At 43.1% G+C, this 21,460-nt stretch overlaps 1 protein-coding gene across 2 annotated transcripts; it reads right to left on the bottom strand.

Annotated features, from left to right (window-relative positions):
- Positions 1-284: 284 nt before the first annotated feature.
- On the bottom strand, positions 285-21,027 carry HNRNPM (heterogeneous nuclear ribonucleoprotein M). Of its 2 annotated transcripts, XM_009869346.1 has the most exons (15): positions 20,862-21,027; positions 14,080-14,132; positions 13,230-13,237; positions 13,051-13,144; positions 10,432-10,629; positions 9,883-10,036; positions 8,791-8,840; positions 8,427-8,487; positions 6,316-6,417; positions 5,668-5,712; positions 5,193-5,267; positions 4,599-4,697; positions 1,862-2,643; positions 1,515-1,566; positions 285-719 (listed from the first exon to the last, which is right to left on the bottom strand). In XM_009869346.1, the coding sequence occupies exons 2-15, from the start codon at positions 14,101-14,103 to the stop codon at positions 556-558; spliced, it is 1,908 nt and encodes a 635-aa protein (XP_009867648.1). In that variant the 5' UTR covers positions 14,104-14,132; positions 20,862-21,027; the 3' UTR covers positions 285-555. The 2 variants fall into 2 exon arrangements, with proteins under 2 accessions (XP_009867648.1, XP_009867649.1); XM_009869347.1 differs by lacking the exon at positions 6,316-6,417.
- Between the last annotated feature and the right edge of the window lie 433 nt (positions 21,028-21,460).

Raw genomic sequence — 21,460 nt, 5'->3', positions numbered from 1 at the left:
TTATTATTTTTTTTTTTCTTAAAATCAGCATTGCCACTGGAGAAAACTTAAAGCTACCAGCCTTTTGCTAAGAGCAGTCGTCGCTCGGGTCCGGAGAAGAAAGGGAAGGTCACTGCGCCCCGAAGACACTAAAATACTCACACGATTCGTACCGTGGTAAGCTGAAAACCAAGAGGAACATTCTTTCTTGACACTTCATAATACAATTTCCAGTTTACTGAGCTCAGTTTACAGGTAGTTTTTTTGCAAGCAGAGGATGCGCTGCCAGTAACGGATGCTGTGACTGAAATCTTTAACTTGCATTTATTATCAAAGTCATACTGTTTACATCTGTAATGTCGACAAGATGCCACAACTACAAAAAAAGATTGTGCACATTGCAGTTTCAATGCAAAAAACAGTAAAATGGAAATCCATTTGTTAAAAAAGTAATTAAAATTACTCCAGAAAGCAACTGAATCGTTTTAACACCTTTACATCCAGTCAAATTAAAATGGTTAACAAGAAAAAAATACAAATTCGAAAATCTGGTATCAGTGTTAAAAAGGCAACTACTTAAGCATTTCTATCAATTCGCACATCGATCTCCCTCCCGCGAAGCTGGATCCCGTTCATCATGCGGCAGGCTCGCTCGGCTACTTCCGGGGACTCAAATCGAACCACCCCGCAGCCTTTCGATTTGCCGTTCTCCATCTTGATGTCAGCGTACAGCACGTGACCTTGAAAAGAAAAGAAAGGGTCTCGTTTAGCCTCGCAGGAACCACGCTCGAGCAAACCACGGTTCTCTACTCTGAATCACACCCTTGGTATCACCACTACTTTGCAACAAAGCTGCCGGACAATTTTACCACCTGAAGAAGCGTGTTCGGTTTACGAGGTTAATTCTCACTCAAGCAGCAGCAGCAGAAATAGGGGAACCAAGTAAAAGAGACGCTAACGAGCCCTGTCCGACGGATCCACGTCACAACTGATGAGGCTGCGACGTGGTTGTGCCATCAGACAAGCAGCACAAGATGTTGGGGACTGAGGTCTAGGCACAGCGACTCAAAATCTCCCCAAAGCTGACCAGCGCACCTCGACAGTCAAGTAACTTGGAATTTTTCTATTTTAAAGGACAGCTTTCCCAGACAACCACGTTCATTTGGATACAAAGAATGTGTGCAGGTGTTTTTCAGCAGTTCTCAGGACGCCCGTGTGTCTGTCCACATCTGCAGAGAGGCCATCCCCGCGATAAACCCAGCCCCCGAGATGGAGAAGGGCACAAGTGCGTACAAAAAGCACAGGTTAACAGCGTTACCAGCTGGCCAGGCATTTCTTTCTTTTCCACCCTGCAGAACTGGCAGAGCAGGGATGGTAAAACATCCTCCCAACACTTGGCGATGTTTAGATCCAGCATTTCAGTAAGTCTGAGTGAAATCTGTTAAGATGCTACTGCCAGGGGCATTCAGAGCCAGGAGTTACTGCTTAATCCATATCCAATTCTCAGAGTAATTACCAGTGATAAAGCAACTTACCACATTCATTAAATTTATCTTTCAGCATTTTCCATGTAAAATCAAAAGGCAGCTGTGAAGAGAGAAGAGCAGACCGTTAGTGAGGATCTGCTGAACAACTCAAAACCGCTGCCAACTCTTCCAAAAAAACACATTTTCCACCCTGGAACCGCCACCATCCAGATGCAGAGAGCTCTCCTCCTATTAAGGAAACGGCTTTGACTCACAAAAGCCACCCCAACCCCACCTTTGGCAGCATCCCTGACACCACATATCAGACATCCTGACAGAAGCCAGCCAAGCACCGAGCAGTCAGTACCAGTTATTTTCACGATCTGCAAAGGAGAGGCGGGAAGAAGGCTACTCACATTTCTCACAAATATCTGACAGGCTTTCCTGGCCACCCCAGCTGCAGGTCCTCCAGTTCCTCCAAGGGAGCCTGCAAAATTGCCTGCAAAGTTTCCACGTTCCATGTCCATGGGTCTTTCAAAATTGCTTCCCATCGCAAGTCCCATTCGATCTATGCCTGCTCCCATGCCCTGCCCCATAGCAGGACCCATTCTCTCCATGTTAGTGGCTCCGATGCGCTCCAAGCCCATCCTCTCCATGCCAGCAGCACCCATACGATCTATCCCTATTCTTTCCATCGGAGTGGCACCGATACGCTCCAAACCGGCCGGCATTCTCTCGATCACCTGCCCCATTCCGGTTCCCATGCCGGCAGGGACCATACGCTCCATGCCGATGCCCATCCTCTCCATGCCAGACCCCATCCGCTCTACGCCTGAGCCCATCCTGTCCATGGTGGTGCCGACACGGTCGATGGCAGCCCCCATCCTCTCGATACCAAAGCCTATGCCAGACCCCATCCTCTCTATGCCAGACCCCATCCTTTCGATGGCCGGGCCCATCCTCTCGATGTTTGGAGCGATGTGATCGATGCCCAGAGGGCCCATTCGGTCAATTCCTGACCCCATTCGCTCCACGTTGGAGCTCATGCGATCCAAAACAAGCCCCATCCTGTCTATTTCTGACCCTACTCTCTCCATCCCGTGCCCCATCCCGGAAGGTATTCTTTCTATTCCCGAGCCCATACGATCAATGCCAGGTGCCATCCTCTCAATCCCAGGAATGCTGGCATTTCCACCACCTGGAACACAACACAGAGATGATCAGTAATCGTACGGGGACAAAATACCTTAACGCATCCAAACGTTTTAAATTTGGGGACAAAACACCCTTAAAACATCCTTACGCTACTCAAATGCTTGAAATTTTATTGTTACTCAGAAAAGTGACCGCAAGCCGCGTGCTCTGCCACCGCAAAATGGGAAGCGTTTTATTTCAGGTAAGAATATTGCTGGCAGGACATGATTTAGGGAAGAAGTCATCTCATCAGACCACGTACTCGAGTCGAGATGGAGAAAAGCTTATCCCTTCACTAAGGAGTTTAACTTCTGTATGCACAAGGAAAGCCTTCAAAAAAAAAAAAAAATGGAAAAAACACTGAAGGCAAAACGCAAGGCTAGAGGAAGATCAGGTGGCAAAAGTAGTATTTGAAATACAATCTTAGCTGCTTTTTGTCCTCTACACTGGGGATTACCCAGCAGGGGCAGGGATTTAGTAACTGAAATTACAGTTCAACTACAGATTGCTCAGAAAAGGGCTGAAATCACACCACCCTTGCGACACAACTTGGCTTCTGCCAAGCCAGGGAGAGACTTTTGCTAGAGAAGCTTCCCCAACACTAAGAGCCGCCTTATTGCCAGAACGCCAAGAAAGCAAATTCCACACAAGAACCACAGTAGAAAAACTACTGTGTCACAAAGTGTGCTTGGCCTTTTAATGAGGAAAAGGTTGCCCGTGCCACAGAACACGAGCAAGACCAAGGTTTCTAGATCTGCTATGCAAAAATCCCTCGGCCGAGTTGTCCTGTCTCTGTTGCGGAGTTGTCCAGTTCCTGCAGGAGAAGGACCACCCTCCCTCCTCCCCACGGTTTAGGCCATTTTGCTGTTGTACAAAGGCTCTCAGCTTATTTATCAAAGCTAGCGCCACAAAAAAAAAAACAATAAAAATTAAAATCCCATTGAGTTCAATTCCTAATTGAGGGGAAAAGGCTGAGTAAAGCGCATACTTCAATTATCTACGCGTTTAACAAAGAAACAAGATACGTAACCCTAAGATGAGCCTACTTCAGTATTTCGAGGTTCAGCAGTACATTAAATAACCCAGAATGGGGTTGGGCTACGTAATATTTGTACTTGGGCAAGGTTTTTATTTGTGGCTTTGGGGTTTTTTTAAATGAAGAAACAGCAATAACCATTTCATATTTCTTCAGCTCAAAGTCAGCAGCATCGCGCATCTGGTTTTAGAGTTTCTCAAAAAAGGGCTAATCCTGTGCAGGTAGGATTGAGTCATTAAGCAAATAAAATTCATTATGTAAATTGGTACGCAGGGGGCGGTCTCCCTCTTTTGAGATAGTTGGGTTCAGCTCAGTTTCAGAAATTCTGCAGTTTTGAGTACTCAATTATTGGAACAGCCCGATATTCCAGAGAGTCACTGGGCAACTTGCTGGGAAGCTAAATGTCCTACAGGCAGTGGGAAAGAGCAGGACTTTGTTTTCGCTGGGGAAAAAAAAAAAAAAAAAATCTAGTATTTTACCAACAGTGTTTCAAAGACAGACAAGGGCCAAAGCTGACAGTCAAAAAATGTAATTTTGATTTTTAGTTTTCCAATAATCTTTTTTCAGAAATGTTTTAATGCATGACGCTTCTTAGCTATTTAAAGATTATCTCCCTCAAAACTGATTTTTATTGCATTATGCAATAAATATATATTATACAGGCAGCTGAGTTGCCATAACTGAATTGTTACTTTAAGTGCTCTGATTTTTATGAAGGCTGCATTTGCTTTGCCCTCTTAATTTTAAGGTAAGGATATTTGCCTTTTTTTAATGACTTATTAAAAAAACGATCACTTTTTCTTGCATATAAGATGCAATTGTATAAAGAGTCATCCAAGTTGTATCAGCAACAGCGTGCTTCTGTCCCGTGCAGTTCAGGTATGATAAGCAGGAAGGAGAAGTACTTAGCTCCATGTACTTACCTATTCCTCTCTCCAAGGTCTCTCCAAAACTACGAGACATTCCCATTTCATTTCTTCCAAATTCTCTTTCAAACCCTCCACCCATAGCACGATCCATCTCTGAAAAGATTAAGTTTGACATGTTCTTCAGGGCGTCTAAGCGACTCCTCCAAGAATGTTTTAATATGAGCATAATATTCAAAGATTACCAGCAAGGCGACTCTTTGTTACTGTGTTCTCCTGATCACTTTATTACATCCTCGTGACACGTGAATAAATACATTTAAGAGAGTCACTGCACTCTGGAGAAGCCTTTCTAGTGAATCCAGACAGAGCATGGATTATCTCTTTCTAAACTATTCTTTCAAGCCAACCTCAATGAATCCCTTGATTTCTGAAGCTCAGAGGCCACAAGTGACATGAGGACGGTGTGTCAGCTGTAAGCTTTAAGTTTTTTTCCCCCCCCAATATAGATCGAATCACAGAATGATTTGGGTTGGAAGGGATCTCCAAGATCATCTAGCTCAGGAGAAGCAAATGCACAGGCTAGAGAGCGTTAAACTTCCAGAGAACAAAGTCAGGAACTGGATACACACAGAAAAGCGTAATGCCTACCGCTCATTCTGCCCATGTTCATTCCAGCTGGGAAGCGACCAATGTTTTCCATGCCACCGAAAGGACCTTCCATTCCTTAAAGAAAAAAGAATAAATTCTTCAGGGACTCTTAGCAAAGCATTTCAACTTAATGCTACATTTCACCCACAGAAGCTGCTTCCACACCACATTTCCCCAGGCACTAAGAAAACTCTCTGTCACAGACACACAAAATCAAATTCGGTCACACGGTACCTTTTAACCCAAGGGCAGTTATAACAAGTCATGTGAGAAAACCATTGGTCATGATTTGTCCAAGGTTTTAACCCTTCCCCACACCCCCACACAAGTTTTATTACTACTCAGAAAGGAACAAGTTATTACTAAACTGGTGACGATTTCACAGAACACAAATGCCTGCTAGACACATACAATTAAGTTTACATGAATTTTTGGAAAGCCTAAGCTAGATACACGTCAAAAAAACACAGCTTACCTCCCATTTTATTCATTCCAAAGCCCATGCCTTCCATTCCCATTCCTCAAAATAAAAGAGAAAGCTTTATGTAGCAGATATAATTCTACAGAAATTCAGCCATTAGACTGGCTGCAGAAACAGAGACCATACAAGACGTCCACTGTCAGACCGAAGAGCTTACACGTGATAACTCTGAGTAGATTGCAACATTCCTTCTCAGAAAACAAAGCAGCAAAGGGGAAAAAAAAAAAAACAACCCATAGGCATTTATAAATTGAAAGCTGAATGTGTGCTACTTTTTAGGTGGCTCTTTAAAACTTGTGCTGTTTAAACATGTCCTAAACGAAGATTTGCAAGCCCACTAATAAGTGTTAAAAGTGACAGATGGTTTTTAAAGTCTCATGTATATTTGCAGTGTCTGCTGCTCATGCTCAAGAGTCAGAAAATGAGAGCTGTGCCTTGACCACAGTGGAAAAAAAAAAAAATGGAGCAGTTGGTTAAATTCAAGTTTCCATCATCAAGCTCATTATTCAGCTCAACAAAAAACTCATTTGGCTTTAACACTCCTAATACACTTCAACTTTTTGTGTAGGCAAAACAAAGCTATCTACCTTCTACACAGCTTAAAGCTCTCATGAAACAAAAGCATAGGAGTAATCTTCTTACCTCCAGGTCCCATGTTGCCCATTCCCATGCCTTTGTTTAAATGATTTGCATCAATAGGTTGACCTCCAGGTCCTAATCCCATGCCAATACCACCAAGACCATCTGAAGAAAATATTCAGATATCAAAAAAGCCTTCTTTCCATAGGTTGACAAAACAGCAAGTTTTATTCTTAAGTAATTGACTTTCATTCTCCAAAAAGCTTGCTGTGTTCCCCCTTTGGGGTGTGTACTTAAAGCATGAAAGTGTCTAGTAAATCCAGAGTCGATGTGTCTTGAAATATACTAAAAACTCAATTTTTAAATTTTTTTTTTTCCTCTCAGAATCCATTTTCCATCTTACTAGAGAAAACTTGGTTGGTTGGTTTTAAGCTGACTCCTGAAAAATATCTGGCTAGAACACTGCTTATTTTGTGCAACTCCTCAATCTAAGGAGAATCGAGTGGGCAATTTAGTATCAAGATCTTCTAACCTTTGCACAGTGTTACCCTTGATTGACAAATGGCTTATTTCCACCTTTGCCTTGTAGGTAAGAATTTAACCACAAAAGTTCAACCTATCGTTATGATAGCCACCTATAGAATTCAGAGCACACAGCCAGCCTCTTCCCTGAGCAAACAAAAAAATGTGTCATTCCCAGGCGTAATTTTGAATCTTCCTGCACCCAATGCAATTAAGGATTCCCCAGTTCAAAGAAAGAAGAAACAGCCCTCATTTTCCTTCTAGTTAATCAGGAAGAAAGAGTTCTCTGCTTGCACTTGCGTCAAAAAAAAAAACAAAAAAACAAAACCAAAACAGCTTCATGGTATTCTTTGCCTATGAGAAGCGGACTTCCTCGTTTACAGCTCAGCATAATAAACACAGAAGCATCGAATCTTGTTTTAAAACAACCCAAAACACCCCTTCCCCGCCCCAATAAGGCCAAGAAACCGGCTTCCATTGGCATTTGTTGAGTTTTATTCAAAGACAATTAAATCGGAACCCATTACCTTCTCTCAAAAGAGAGAGTTAGACCGTTCTGGAAAGTCAAGGCAGCAATAAAACCCAGGACTGCTGCTGCTGCTGAACAAGGTGTTGACAGATACACAGAAAACTGAACTAAGGAAGGGATGGACTGATTTGACGACCGCTAAAATCGCGAAAATTAGCAACACACAACAGATTTAGTTCTCATGCCCAGGAGAACAACCGTCGGCCACATTCATAGAATTACATCAATGGCCACACTTCACATCTTTGATGTATGTAAACGAATTAAGTTGGTGTTCTCCTGTCTCTAGCTCTTCCCCTCCAACCCAAGCCTGTTCAACACCTGCAGGATCTTATCCCAGGCTGGTTGAGATTGGAAGGAACCTCAGGAGGCTCCAAGCCCACTGGCTCAAGCGGGGTCACCTCGAGCTGGTTTCCCCACGACGAGGTCCAGCTTTGGAATATCTCCAAGGATGGAGACTCCCTGGGCAAGCCCTTGTTCCAGGACCCCCGAGCCCCCACAGTAATGGTTCCTCATATTCAGATGGAGTCTCTCATGTTTCGGTTTATGCTTATTGCCTCTCGCCCCATCACGGGGCGCCACGGAAAATCAAGGCCTCTGGCTCCCTCTTTTTTGTACCCTCCCTCCAGGTATCGGTAAGATCCCCTTTAGAGATCTGCAAGATTCTCAGGTCCTTAATTCAGCCCCTTCCAAATGATGGAAAAACATGAAGATATCCGGAGTACCATCACATAAAAGGAGGCACACTTTTTTCTCTATTGACTTAAGTTTCCATTAAATCCCGCTAATAATAGTAGTTTTACAAGGCATTGGGGCCTTTGAGTTGCAGTTGAGATATCTGGAAGCCTTGAGAGCATGAATGGGATACTGTTTTAAGACAAGTTTCTAGCCATGAGCTGAAAGAAGTATCCAAAAAAGAAAAAAAATAGATAAGGCTGAGCAGCTCTTCTTTACTATTTTCCCCTTTGATATTACTTAGACCATCTGGATCTCAGGTCTCCAAAAGTTTGAACCAGAGTCTTACTTGAGCTGGGATCAGGTCCCAGTTGCTGAACAGCAAAATAAAATAAAAAAATAAATAAAAAAAAGATATAACACGTTCAGTCGCGCAGTAGAGACTTACGAGGGAGTTGCTGGGGTCGCTCTGGAGGAAAGAAGTCTCCTTTGGGAAAGGCTCGTTCATCCTAAACACAAACGCAATATATTAAAGCTTGTGAGAAAGGTAAGAAATTATTTCTTGCCCTCTTTTTAAAAGAATTAAAACACAGGAACTTAAAAGCTAAAGCAATCCGCACTGTATTTATGATTGTCTTTTCAAAATAATCAGAACTAACCTTCCCCAATGGCATAAGTTGCCATCACTAGGAATCGGGGAAGTTGCGCGTTTTCCCCCCCATATTTCAACCCACCCTTGAAGACACACATCCTCCAAAAATCCAGACCACAATTACGTGTTCGAAAAGCGGTCAGAAATGAAACGTACTTACCATTTTCACGTGCATCGGTCTGTCAAACAGCAGCTGCCCATTAAACATCGCTATCGTTTCGTTAAGGATCGTTGTTCAAGCGCTACAACCGCACCCAGTCTCAGAGCTGATGCGGAGGACAACGACGCCGTCAGAAAATCAGGCTTTGCCAGGTCGCTTCCCAAGCTAGTGTCTACAGAACAGCGAAAATCCTTCTGCCTTCCCCAAAACTAAAGAACTCTGAAATCCAAATAACCGAATATTCCAAGAACAGCTTTTTAAAATTAAAACACACATCTCCTGGTTAAGATTAAGTTCATTAAGAGATGGCTTAAAACGTGACTTCAAACCAGCCTGGGTGTTTAAATGTTGCATCAGTAACTGTAGCCAAACAGAAAAACATGCAAAATTCTCTTCCAAATCAACAAATAATCAAATTTTGAGGGAAGCCACGCTAGTGAATCGTTTGACATTTTTCGAAGTCTTGCTCCCACAAGACTTCACTCACTAGAGTGCACGTGCAGAATGGAATTAACATTCAAACAGAAACTTAAGAGGGGAAGAGAGGGACTTTTTTTCCTCCTTTCGATACCACAGCCACAAGTTGAGAGATCACGTACACAGCAGTAGCTGTGCTGTGTTGTTGTTTGGTTTTGGAAAATTGCTACGTAGCAAAGTATCGCCTGCACAGCGTGAGGATGGAGGGAACAGAGGAACACCCTAGATCGAGCCATCTTCCACTGCAAACAGACTTGTGGCACTTCTCCTCTACCTCCGTCACAGGAATTCAAGACAAATCTTTCCTCAGAAATTGCATTTTAATATTAGCTAGAACCTAGAGGCAGAAATTCACTATTTGGGCTAGAAATACAGATATCCACATGGCAGAGAGAGTGCACTTTGTTAATGATTCTGAGCAAACAGCAACAATTCTTTCAGGAAGGACTTAATTCCCCTCTTATAGCTTTCCTTACACTTTCCAGCCACTGCAACAGCTTGACTTTCTGAGACCTGGCAACATCCTCACGCGTAATACTACCAGTTAGATTTTCATCCCGCTGGGTTCACCAAGTTCCCTGCCTACTATTCACCATCGTTACTCTTCAAGGATACATATAGCCTGAACAGCCTCTATTGCTTGCTCAAAAGTGACAGTGCCAATCCCGCGACTCTTGCCATCTTTGTCTTCTAGTATGTCTGCCCGCACCACGACCCCGGCCATGCTGAACACTTCTTTCAGTTTCTTCCAGCCAACCTTGTAATCCAACTGGAAGGCAAGAGATATTGGAAGCATGAGAAACATTTCCATTAAAAAAGAGCTTGAGTTTTCTTATGTGTCCCTTCCCGAGAGCAGCAAAGAAACAGAGAGTCTTCACAGAGACAGGATAAAATATAAATAGCATAAGGAATGCAACAGAGCTTAATGCAATTCTTGGCTTTGTTAAAAAATACAAGTTAACAGACGCTGTCACATATAGGATACAGCTTAATTTACAACTTTACTAGCACAGAGACTCAGCAGGACGAGCCACAGAATAAGCTACCACTCAGTTTTACTGGAACTGAGCTGAAGGTCTACAGCTCTTCTAATTCATTAGATTTAATTCAGTAAAGACGCCAATACTCTGGTCATGTTCTGTCTGCAGATTACACAGCACTTACGTTTGCAACGAAGACTGTGCTTCCAAGCCTCCCCGCCTGTAAGGCATGAATGATCTCGTTGGGGATGTTGGGATTGTTGAGGATACTGGGTGGGATATTGATCATGCCAGGGCCGCCGGGGCCCGGCCCAATACCCATTCCCCCAGCCGCTGCCATGACCTTCTGCATCGCTCTCCGGGCGTGCTCCCCGTCAGGATCCTGCGAACACAGAAAGGACGTGCTTAGCTCCCTCTGGGCTGCACTAAATGTGCCGTGAATCAGCGGCATGACTAAAACAGCCAAAAGAAGAAGGGGATTCCCCTTTAGACAGGGCTATCTGCTCCCTAGAGATCTCCAGCCAACTCCCTTATACATCGTCACTAATTTCTTTTCTTTTAACCAATATGCCAGCACCCTTCAAGTCCGCAAGTTATTCCTACTTGTGCATTTCCCCAATTCTGCAAGCGGCTTATCTGTTATTCAACACCAACAATAAACCTCAGCTACATCCATTCCAAAGACACTGGTTATTAAAACTGGTTTGTCAAAACCCAGAACGGCACTGGAGAGGTTCAGGAAGACAAACGCCAACTGACTCTTGGCATCTTTAAAACAACGCAACAATTCATTTACTTCCCACTTCAACTTCTTCACAAGAATGTAAAATTTCAAGACTGGTTTGGGCACCGTTGGGTTTCTTCCCCTCCCTTCACACTGGTTTTCCAACCCCCTCCAAAAATATCTTTCTAATGCATCCCCTAATCACTGCATAATCTCGCGATTTTAGGTCATGCTAGAGAACACGAAGCATAGGATGAAGAATTCAAGGAAGGATGCAAGATTAATTATCATCGCTTCATTTTCACTGAAAGTGAACATAAGCACCTTCACAATACAAGATGAACTTAAATTACTTCGGTTGGAAGTATTCAGTGAGCAAAATGCACCAGCACTGCAAGACTGCTGAAGAAAACGAGATGTCAAATACAATACAGGTGCTTTAAACCTAATAATTTAATCTCCATCCAAATCTTAAGACTAAGCAATAGCACATTTTGAAAATGTGAGGAAGGATAGCTTTCACATGATTATTTCAGCTACAGAAAACCACAGTAGTCTGAGGTGGAGAACACATTAAAGTGAATGCGAGTCACTTCTTAATTTCACTGCTTAAAATCAGATTAGCTCCAACAGAAAACCAGGAGTGGTTATCATGCGAACTAAACTCTTCTGATCAGGCAAAGCTTTATCAATTCTGCCACAGAACTTTTCTTATGTCACTTGAAGGCCTTTACACTCCTCAGCAGCGAGACAGCCAAAATAGAGAAGTAAGTACCTGACAGCTGCCAAAACCGATGTTAAGGTCATCCCTGATAACGTAATTTGTTCTACACAGTCAGCCTGTGGCACTTGGCTGGGGTAAAGCATTGCTAAGGTCCCTAATACCCGTAAAATGCTTCTTCACCAGTTTCAACTATCATTCCTGTGTCATACAGGAAAAAATATTCAAGTATGATACTGGTTTCACGAGGAGTTGGGCAAATTACAAGCACCCCTTCTCAAGGAGTGATACCAAAGGGCAACCTGACTAGTACTAGTGGTACCTCATTAACAGCAAAACAGACCCAGACCTACCCACTCTCCATAGCTTCTTCTTCCAGGAGGCTTAGAAAAGTCAGCATCTGACAGCTTTCGGGTGCAACTCTGTTTTTCTACCCTAACGGGTAGCAAAAAGTCAACGGTGCCAGCAGATGGTTTGCACCCAGAAGCAAGCAGGCTGCTGCCCCCCGAGTTCCTCACTCTACTTACAAAATCAGCCAGATCTCCGAGAAGTGCCACCGCTCGCTGATCCCCTCCCTCTTCCCAAGCACTCCTCACGCTACAGCAAGCAGCGGGGTACCAAGGGCAGACCTGGCGCACACATCCTCAATCTCACATTCATGCAGACATTTTTCCCTCCACCGTTAAGCGGGCAGGGCACAAGAGATCATGAAGCATGCTTAGCCAAGAGCGTAGCTCACATACCCTCAGGCCAAGAGGGAATGCTAACGCTGAAGTAAGTCCCTTTCTGGTTTTGGTCAACGGAACCTTCAATGCAGCTACAGGTTCCAAACTGCTGGAATAAAACTTTAAATTTGTCAGTGGTTAAGAATTAACTCATGGTACAGGTGAGCATGTCATACTGGTTGACAACAGCAGAGCCATTAAAACAGCAATAAATTGTCCAAGTATTTCAGAAGCCAACTTGCTCTACAGAATTGTTTGTGGAAAACATTCATTACGATGCAAAATTAAAAGGGAAGGCAGGCAGGAACAAACAATGCTTATGCAGGTTTCTTCAAACTCCTAAACAAGAAAATAGAGCTGCAGTTAAAGCCAAACTCTTGCCTTGTTACCATCAGCACTTACTCTTAAAATCAAATTATCAAATTTCATCTTGACAAATCCCATCCAAACTCAAGTTCAGCAGCACATGCTGATGGTAAAAAAAAAAAAATAATAAAAGTTGACTGTCTTTTTTTAATCCCTGCCTTTTGTAAATTACTCTTAATCTGCAAATGAGTCAGCCACAAATCTTGACTAAGAACTACCCCTTCACCTTCAAATGCAACATACTGAAAGAACGGATGCACGTCTTACTTCTTTCACTTTCAATGGTCTTCCACCAAGACTATGCTTGTTCAAAACCTCTGCAGCCTTTTTCATGCTTTCTTCCATCTTGAATTCAACAACACTGTGGGGATACAAGACATCTAAGAACATTGCTTATTTTTTTTTAGTTTCCTTGTTTCTTGCTATAAATTCAGAAGTCAACTTACGCGCATCCCTGACGAGATGATTTCACAGGTGAGTAACGGAGGAGAGGAGGGAAGAAAGAAGAAATAAAGTAAGTAAAAGCACAAAACACACAAAACACTTTTTTTTTTAAAAGTCACAACACATGAGTTCGCCCTAATAGCGAAAATAAATGTAATCTTACCCAACAAAGCCTTCAATACTTGAATTCCATAAGATATCACTTCTTATGTGTTAACAGGATTAAACTCTAGTTGCTGAAGTTGTAACAAACAGAACTAAGTCCCGATTCTCCAAGCAAAATACCACACGCTTCATGTGACCTGTTCCTCTCTGGCATACAGCAAAACCCTTGCCATATTCTCTCACCCTAAATCCATCTCCTTCCGTACAGGTAAGTGTGCTCCTACTGTTATTTTTCTCCCTGTAAGATACTGTCGCTGGACTAAAGGCCTTAAGTACCTCTGAAGGCAATATACATTTACTTTTAGGAGCTGACTTCTGTCTTCTGGCAAAGGAAGCGTCGTTTACGGAACCTGCTTTTGCACACTGGCCTTCCAAATTCAGCAAACCTCTAACAGTGACGTTTCTCCGAAACACAAGTATTACGTTAATATTCCGTACCACTCTACGTACTGCTAGGGTCCTTCAAACAGTCAACACCAACTGAACACAGGGGAGAGACCACCCTAACACTGGTTACGAGGCCCCATCCCACCTCCTCCCCACCCTGAAAGAAGCTTTAAGCGATCCTAGGTTATAGCCACTAAGCGTACACGCTCTCTACCTCCCTGACTTCGTTTCGTTCCACGTCACCATACAGTTACATTTGTCATGTACAAAATCCACAGAAGAAATCTCTCAAACACTTACCCTTGACTTTCCTTCAGCGTCCATTAAGAGCTCCACGTATGTTACCTCACCAACTACAAATCAGATTCCAGACGACACATATACCAAGGGAGAAAAGCCAAGAAAACAATGGGAATTTAGAACAATCAACAACCGTGAATGGAGCCTCTGCCTTATAAGAAAGCCCAGAAACACTCCATGTTCTCTAGACCACAAAACTGGACAATTACAGGTATGCAGTAAAGGCTTAAAGCAGTTCAACATGTTCTTGATTTTCCTCCACTTCAAAAGCCAGCTATTTCCACAATATAAGTTTCCTTGATCTTTAGTACCCACTCATTACTTGAGGCAATCCAAATCCATGGGAAAGTCTGCAAGAACAAGTTTCCTTCGTTTCACGTAAGACGCAAGCTCGTCTCCATCGGCCGGGACTCCAACAGTTGTTTGTTTTTCTCCGGATTGAAAGGCAAACTTCCAAAAAGGGAGTCAGGCTGAACCAAGAGCCCGAGAGATCACAGCTATTTATTTCGGCAGGTTTTTAGCCTTCACTTAAACCACGACAAAGTCCATCTTTTAGCTTCAATAAGCAGCATTGACCAGTTTACCATATTCGCTCTCAAGACAAACGACGGCAAAAGGCAAAACACGCTGGAAAACTATATCTGCACCTTTCCTCACAAGATTAGGATTGCCTTGTTATGACCACGTAACCGGATCGTGCACCTCCAGAATACAACTACCAAAGTGGCTGCTGCCTTTGAAGTGACTGGCATACAGAAGAATCATCAAAGCAAACATTTTTGACTTTCTGGTTTTAGAAGTTTAAGGTGGGAGGACTGCAAGCTGCATTATCGGAAAGGTAGGAAGCAGGCTTCGTGGGAAACCACGACCCAGCCTGAAGTATTGATAGGGCGCTTTGAGCGAAGAACTCGAGTCTCACATCCAGGAGCCTACCCCTTAGCAAGGCACAGGCTCTTCTCTCGTAGGACCAGTTGTTTCTAGGACACCTGGTGTCATTATGTCAGAGGAACATCCTGAAAAGTCCTTCTTGGAGCTGGAAGAAAAGGAATGCTTAATGGAATCACTACTTTTTTTTAAATCTCCCACTTGCTACTTTAAAAAAAATATTTAGCAGTATCAGCATTCCAGGCAAAGGACAGTTAACTAGACAGAATAAACCAACTCTGATCCACTTATGTTTTCATGAGGAGAGCGTTTGAGACTGGCAACACGTCCCTTTGAAAGGGACAGGGCAGATCGGAATGTTCGACTACCACCCACAGCTTCACTGTCTAAACAATACTTCTGGAAGTAAAGTCCAGCAAAATTAATTTTATCCCAGAATCTGACCAGCAGGAGATTACACAGTGCACGTGGGATTGTTTCCACGGTGTGTAATGAGAGGGACTGCACTGCCAACAGCCCTCCTGGACTGGTCTTTGGTGGCACGTGGTGGCTGTGCACCCTAGTCCCAGCGGTCAGCGGCGCCAAGCCGTTCTGCAGCCATCCACCTCAACAGCAGCAGCCAGAGTCCAACCAAAGCTTTGAGCGAGAATGCAAATGTCATTCAACAATTTATGTAGGAAGACAACAAATTCCCAGATTACCTACAATACCAGACCACTCTGTTTCACACAAGCCATAGGTTACGAGCCTGTGACTTTGCTCCTGCTAACACTCCTGAGCCCCTGGGCTGAGGGCTCTCCTCTCCCAACCACGAATCGAATTCAGCTCCATCTTACTTCAGCTCCACACAAACACTTCCAGAGAAGTTTTATCAATGAATATAACATATTAAATGTGATTTAACATTTGCTCTTTTAACAAATCTGACCTCTGAACCACAAGATTTCCAGGAATCTATCACAGCAGCAATCGTTTGTCACTTGGAAAAATCTCTATGTGCCAATTTCGCTCAGGGCTTCACATTCAAACCTTATCAACATCTGTATTAAAAACTAAATATACATCTTGAAGTAGCAGTAGTAGTAATTTTCTTCAAAAGGACATATGAACTTCCTGAATAGCCAGATTAAATAAAAAAGCAGAGGGAGGAGAATGACACAAATAGCATAACAGCTCAGTATCCAAGACATCAAGTCCAGAGTACAGAACTACTACAATAAAAATGCAATTTTTTTCACCTGAAAACCGTGTAAAATTATTTAACATGACACTTCTTTCAGGTGGCTGTCAGAGGACACTTTTTGAAAGAACTCAGGCTGGGTCGCATTTTATTTGGCTTTCTTCTAGATCTCAAATCATCGTATATCAGAACATCAGGCACTGGGGACAGAGCAGCAAGAGCACGTAAGGGCAGCCTGCGATAGCAGGTAGGCAATTAAGCCACCGAGAAGTACCAAGAGCAGATATCCTTGTACTAAATCTGCTTCCGAAGGGAAAAAGAAATACAGCGATCCAGGCAGATCTTCTTTCTGCTAGAGAACAGCTGGCTTAGATCAAGAAACTTAATCTGTATCCACAAGTGAAGAAATTTCATTTGATCACAGGAGGTTGTTACTTACAGAACTCAAGTTTATTACCAGAGCAAATCTGCTTCCGAAGGGAAAAAGAAATACAGTGATCCAGGCAGATCTTCTTTCTGCTAGACAACAGCTGGCTCAGATCAAGAAACTTAATCCGTATCCACAAGTGAAGAAATTTCATTCGATCACAGGAGGTTGTTACTTACAGAATTCAAGTTTATTACCAGAGTAGTCTGCAAAAAGGGAGGTAAAACTTGCAGAAAATACTAAGTCAATGCAAGTACCATTAAGGAATATGTTCCTCATTATCTTTAGGACTTAACTTCAAGCAGACTGACATATATATATTTTTTAATAATGAAATCCAGAAGCTTGGCGTTTCCCAAAACCAGATTGAAGCAGAAATCACACAGTAACTAGAAATACAAAACGAAGGAATCTCCAGTGTTCCTTATCACTACAGCCTTTCTTCCCCCCTCAAACTTCCCAAAGTTTATCTGCACAGAAAATCAAGATGTTTAAGCCAGGCTGGTCTGTCAGAATTCAGATATTCTCCAATGACTCTTGAGGAAGCTCAGATAAGTATGTCCATGAGGTAACCAGGCACGGCTCACACGGATTCACCTTGCCCTGAAGACATGTCTGGGAAGCAGTGAGGGTAATAAGTTCAGACACAGATGTCAACTTCTTAAGTTGAGCAGTAAGATTTTAATAGTTAGTGACAAAGTAAGAAGCTCTGGAAGACGTGAAAGGTGCAGAGAGGCAAGTCTCGGCAAGAAAAGGAGCACAGAAACTGAAAAAAGGGGTAAATGCTTTATATCACAGTTATTTCTCTGGTCTACAAGGTCCAAAGCAAACAGTGAACAGAAGAGAAGACTCTCAAGACACTACTCAAGACTCCATGGATGTCCTACCACCTTCTGAAGTGCAACGTGACCGATTCAGAGGAGCATGCCATCAAAAACCTAATACTTTAAACACGAGGCAATTCAAAATGGGGGCACAGCTCCTCTTTCATTTACAGTTTAAAGCTCATTACACGCAACCTCTAAAAAGTTATATGGGGGGGCTCAGGCTGGGCAGAGAGAAGCACAATTAATGCATGTACAAAGCTTTAGGTAAAAGGGGAAAAGAAAAACATTCTCCCCAAAGTAGAGACAAAAGAGTTTGTAAGCTATTCTTTTAGAGTAGGGAAGGGATGTCTCACTTTTGCGGGAGAGAACTCAGAGAAAAAAAGTGGATAATTTTGGCTCTAAAAAGGCCAAGCAGGAAAGAGGGAGTGAAAAGGCTAAAGCTCACTGCACCCACTGAGGAAGGACAGCGCCTTCTTGAAAAGCTGGTTAAAGCCAATGAAAATAGAACAACTAATCTACTGAAAATTAGGAGCAACAAGTCAGATGTGGACCAGCACTTCCATGCTGCATATTCATTCCTCCCTCTTTGCCCACCTAAAACTTCAGTCTGCGAGAACACTGCAACAGAACCTTGGGCACCGAAATTCGGGGGGCTCTCCAGTAACAGCTGTCTTCAGGTACCGGACTAATAGCTGTTAGTACTCAACTAACATTTGGGATCAAGTACAACAGCAAGAGGGCACAAATTGTAACTTTAGGAGGCCCTAAAGGCTCCAAAAATTTTAGAGATGGAGCAAGAAAGAAGGTAGCACATTAAGTTTAGCAGCTGCTCTTCTTCACAGGAAGTTTAAGCTGGGAAAGCTTTGTTCTTTCTTTTTCTGCCACGTGTTGGCACATCCAGGTTTGGATACGCAAGCAAGCCGGCTCCATACTACAGCTCCGCCTCGTGTAAACGTGGCTCCAACCGCTGCAACGCAAACGGTCCCTGGGGCATGCAGGGATCTTTGAATGCAACACAAGCGTGGCCTTCACTGCAAGCGCTCCCGGCTTTGCAACACAGCAGAACAACATTATTGCCTCCCTTTACAGCTAATCCTTCTCCTTGTATTGTACAGCACCTCGCTACTCTGGTCAGGAGAAAGGTTTTAAGTTCTGAATTTCCTAAAGGAATCAATAAGTATCTCGAATTCAAACACAAGTTCTTTTTTAATCAGGGGGCATCACCTCACACCAGCTGCCATCAAGTATTTCCCTTTTTCTCTCTAAGCCAAAGCCCTTTGTTGGGGGACAGATTAAGAGAGCTATTGAGCAGTCAATCAGGTTTACTTTTAGATCCCACGTCCGTGCTGCAGAACTGCTGCCTCATTCTTCTCCGGAAGCCATTCACCAGTTGCCAGTTATCAACGCTGATTCCATCAGTTTAGTAGGACCCTGTGTTTGTCAGCCAATGCAAGGGAGTTTCAAACAAGAACATTTTGTGATTTCATTAGTAACTACTGCATACTGCATACCTGTAATTGTTTCACCAACAAATACACTGAAATGACTGAACCGAGGCGTTACTCTTGCGAGAGGTCACCGTACGCATCTGAAGAAACCAGATTGCAGAAATATGAGCAGACCTCAAAGCTCATGTCTCCTAAACCATACTTACTGACGCAAACCAGCCGATTGAGGTGAACTCCTCCTACGTTCAGCCACCTGCTACGCCATCGCTGCTAACAGCTTAAGTCTTCACGACTGCCAAGCGATGGAGCAGTCACGAAACGCCTACGTCGACCCCTCGTGTACGGATCTGCTTCACGTGCTCCCCAAACCTTGACCGTTTGGCCTGTAATTCTTACACTTACAAACCAAGAATTCCAACATTTAGAATTTCCCCACGGTCACATTCCTGGTTCTTGGAACTACTATGCCTTGTATCAAGAAGTACCGATTGAGCAAGTTCAAGCACAGCACGAGAGCACCAATTTGGGAGAAGTCAGAGGCTAATTTGAATCGCGACTACGCGGCAAATCTAAACTGGCGTTATTTTAACAAGCAGTCCCAAAAACCAAGAACAATGCTTCGCGATGTTTAGCATAACAAGCCCTGCAGACAGAACGAAGAGGGTTCAACGTTCCCCTAGGAGTGTCTGCTGGAATGAGCAGCTGAACAGCAAGGCAGGAAACAAATCTCACACCGGACTTTTCCATCCACGTGAACTGGAGAGAAACCACAAGACACTTGGAACGGAATTCAACACAGTACTTAAAATTAGACATCTACACATACAGATACTCCTGTTAACCAACGTATCTCATGTAGCAAAGTGAGAGCAGAGTTTAAGGCAAGGGACCAGTCAGAATTAGGGCCCTGTAAAGCAGTCTTGCAGACTGTCGTTCTTCACGTTGCAGAAAACCGTTGCCGAACCTCGAGCATTAACATTTCTCAGCCTCTAATTATGGAACTTTCCCAGGGTTTCTAGTCCTCGAGTTCGTTACGCAGACTCGGTTCCGTTTTGCCTCCAAAGACAAAACCCTTTTGAAATTTAGGTTCCCTTTCAGCAGGCCACACCGTGTGAACACATTAACTATCGTTCCTTACCTAGTTCAAACACAAGTGAACCCTGATGACTATTTTGCAAGACATTTCAGACAGATCCTATGTGTTTTAGAAGTGACCCACACGAGGAACAGTTGGATTAGTTACTCTTAACTTGTTTCAAGACATGTTAACGACGGACAAGCCAAGTATTTCCTTGCCACTCTGCTGCATTTCCAAGGTGACTTGAAAACTAGTACGTTGGGCACCAGCTTAAGAGAAATAATACTACGTTTAGACTTGTCACCACCTGAGAATAATCAGCTCAGTTTCTTCATCTTCTTCAAGACATGAGGATGTCAAGGTCAAACTATGACAGCTCCCATTCACATGAGACAGTTAAATAAAGTGGGAAAGGGGGAAAAACACCATGAACAGGATTTCCAGAGCCCTAACTGAGTTGGCAGTATATGCCAAAGCACAAATCTAATTTTCCTGTTTTGCAGGTCACGTTCAAATATATTTTACTGCTATCAGATGGCAGCATGGATCTTTATCGAAGCACAAATCACTACAAAGCTTGGGGGCACAGCTATATATACATACACCAAAATCAGTAAATAACTACCTTTATTACCCAAAACACATTGAAATGCTGTTGCATGTTAAGGCTAAAAAGCTGATAAAAGCCTCGTTTTCCCCCCTCAAGAAAAAAAAGGTTTTGAATCTCCAATGAAGCACTATTAGCTCTAAGCCGACGTGCCTATAAAGGACCTATCCATCTGGAAGGCTGCCAGGGAGCAGATGTTGTGCAACACCCCAAAAAGGCTTCAGAAGACGACTCATGTCACTGAGTGCACTCAGAACTACAGCTCTTAATTTCATAGTCAGACACAAGTAAGATGACAGACATCACTTGGCCACCTGAGTTGTACATTACCTTTCTCTTTGACCAGGTCTTTCAGAGACTGCCACTTCACGTCAAACGGAATATTTGTAATAAAAGCTCGGTATCTTTTAGCAGGATTAGCATATGGCTCAAAGCGATTTCCTCCTCTTTTGACACTTTTCTCTTTTCTTTTTTCATTTTGGCTTGGTCGTTCACCTTCACTGCAAGCAAAGAAAGATAACCACACACGTTAACTACTGTGGCATTTGAGCAATGTCACACCACCGCCTGCAACATAACTTGTGACATTGTTAAAACTACAAGAAAATTTGCAAAGTTTCATCCACCGACATTATTTACAAAACTGTACTGCACCCGTGCTACTTAGTGTATTCGTAACAAAAAGACAATTTATGCCACAAAGACCCAATATTTTGTCCACTTTTACACAATGTAACCAAAGGTTTCCGTTTCAGAAGCTGAATCTCTTTAAAGCTGACCAAGCTGCACTCCACCTCCTCGTGATGCTCCTGACCAGATGTCCACCCCATTTATTATCTCCTTAGCGCACCACACTACTTAAACGCTTTTAAGTCAAATAATACATTGACCCATGCATACGCAGTCCTGCAGCAGAAGCATTTTAACAA

The sequence above is a fragment of the Apaloderma vittatum genome, unplaced genomic scaffold (genome assembly GCF_000703405.1).
Source record: "Apaloderma vittatum isolate BGI_N311 unplaced genomic scaffold, ASM70340v1 scaffold31785, whole genome shotgun sequence".
Taxonomy (NCBI): domain Eukaryota; kingdom Metazoa; phylum Chordata; class Aves; order Trogoniformes; family Trogonidae; genus Apaloderma; species Apaloderma vittatum.
This window is presented reverse-complemented; position numbering and strand designations above follow the sequence as displayed.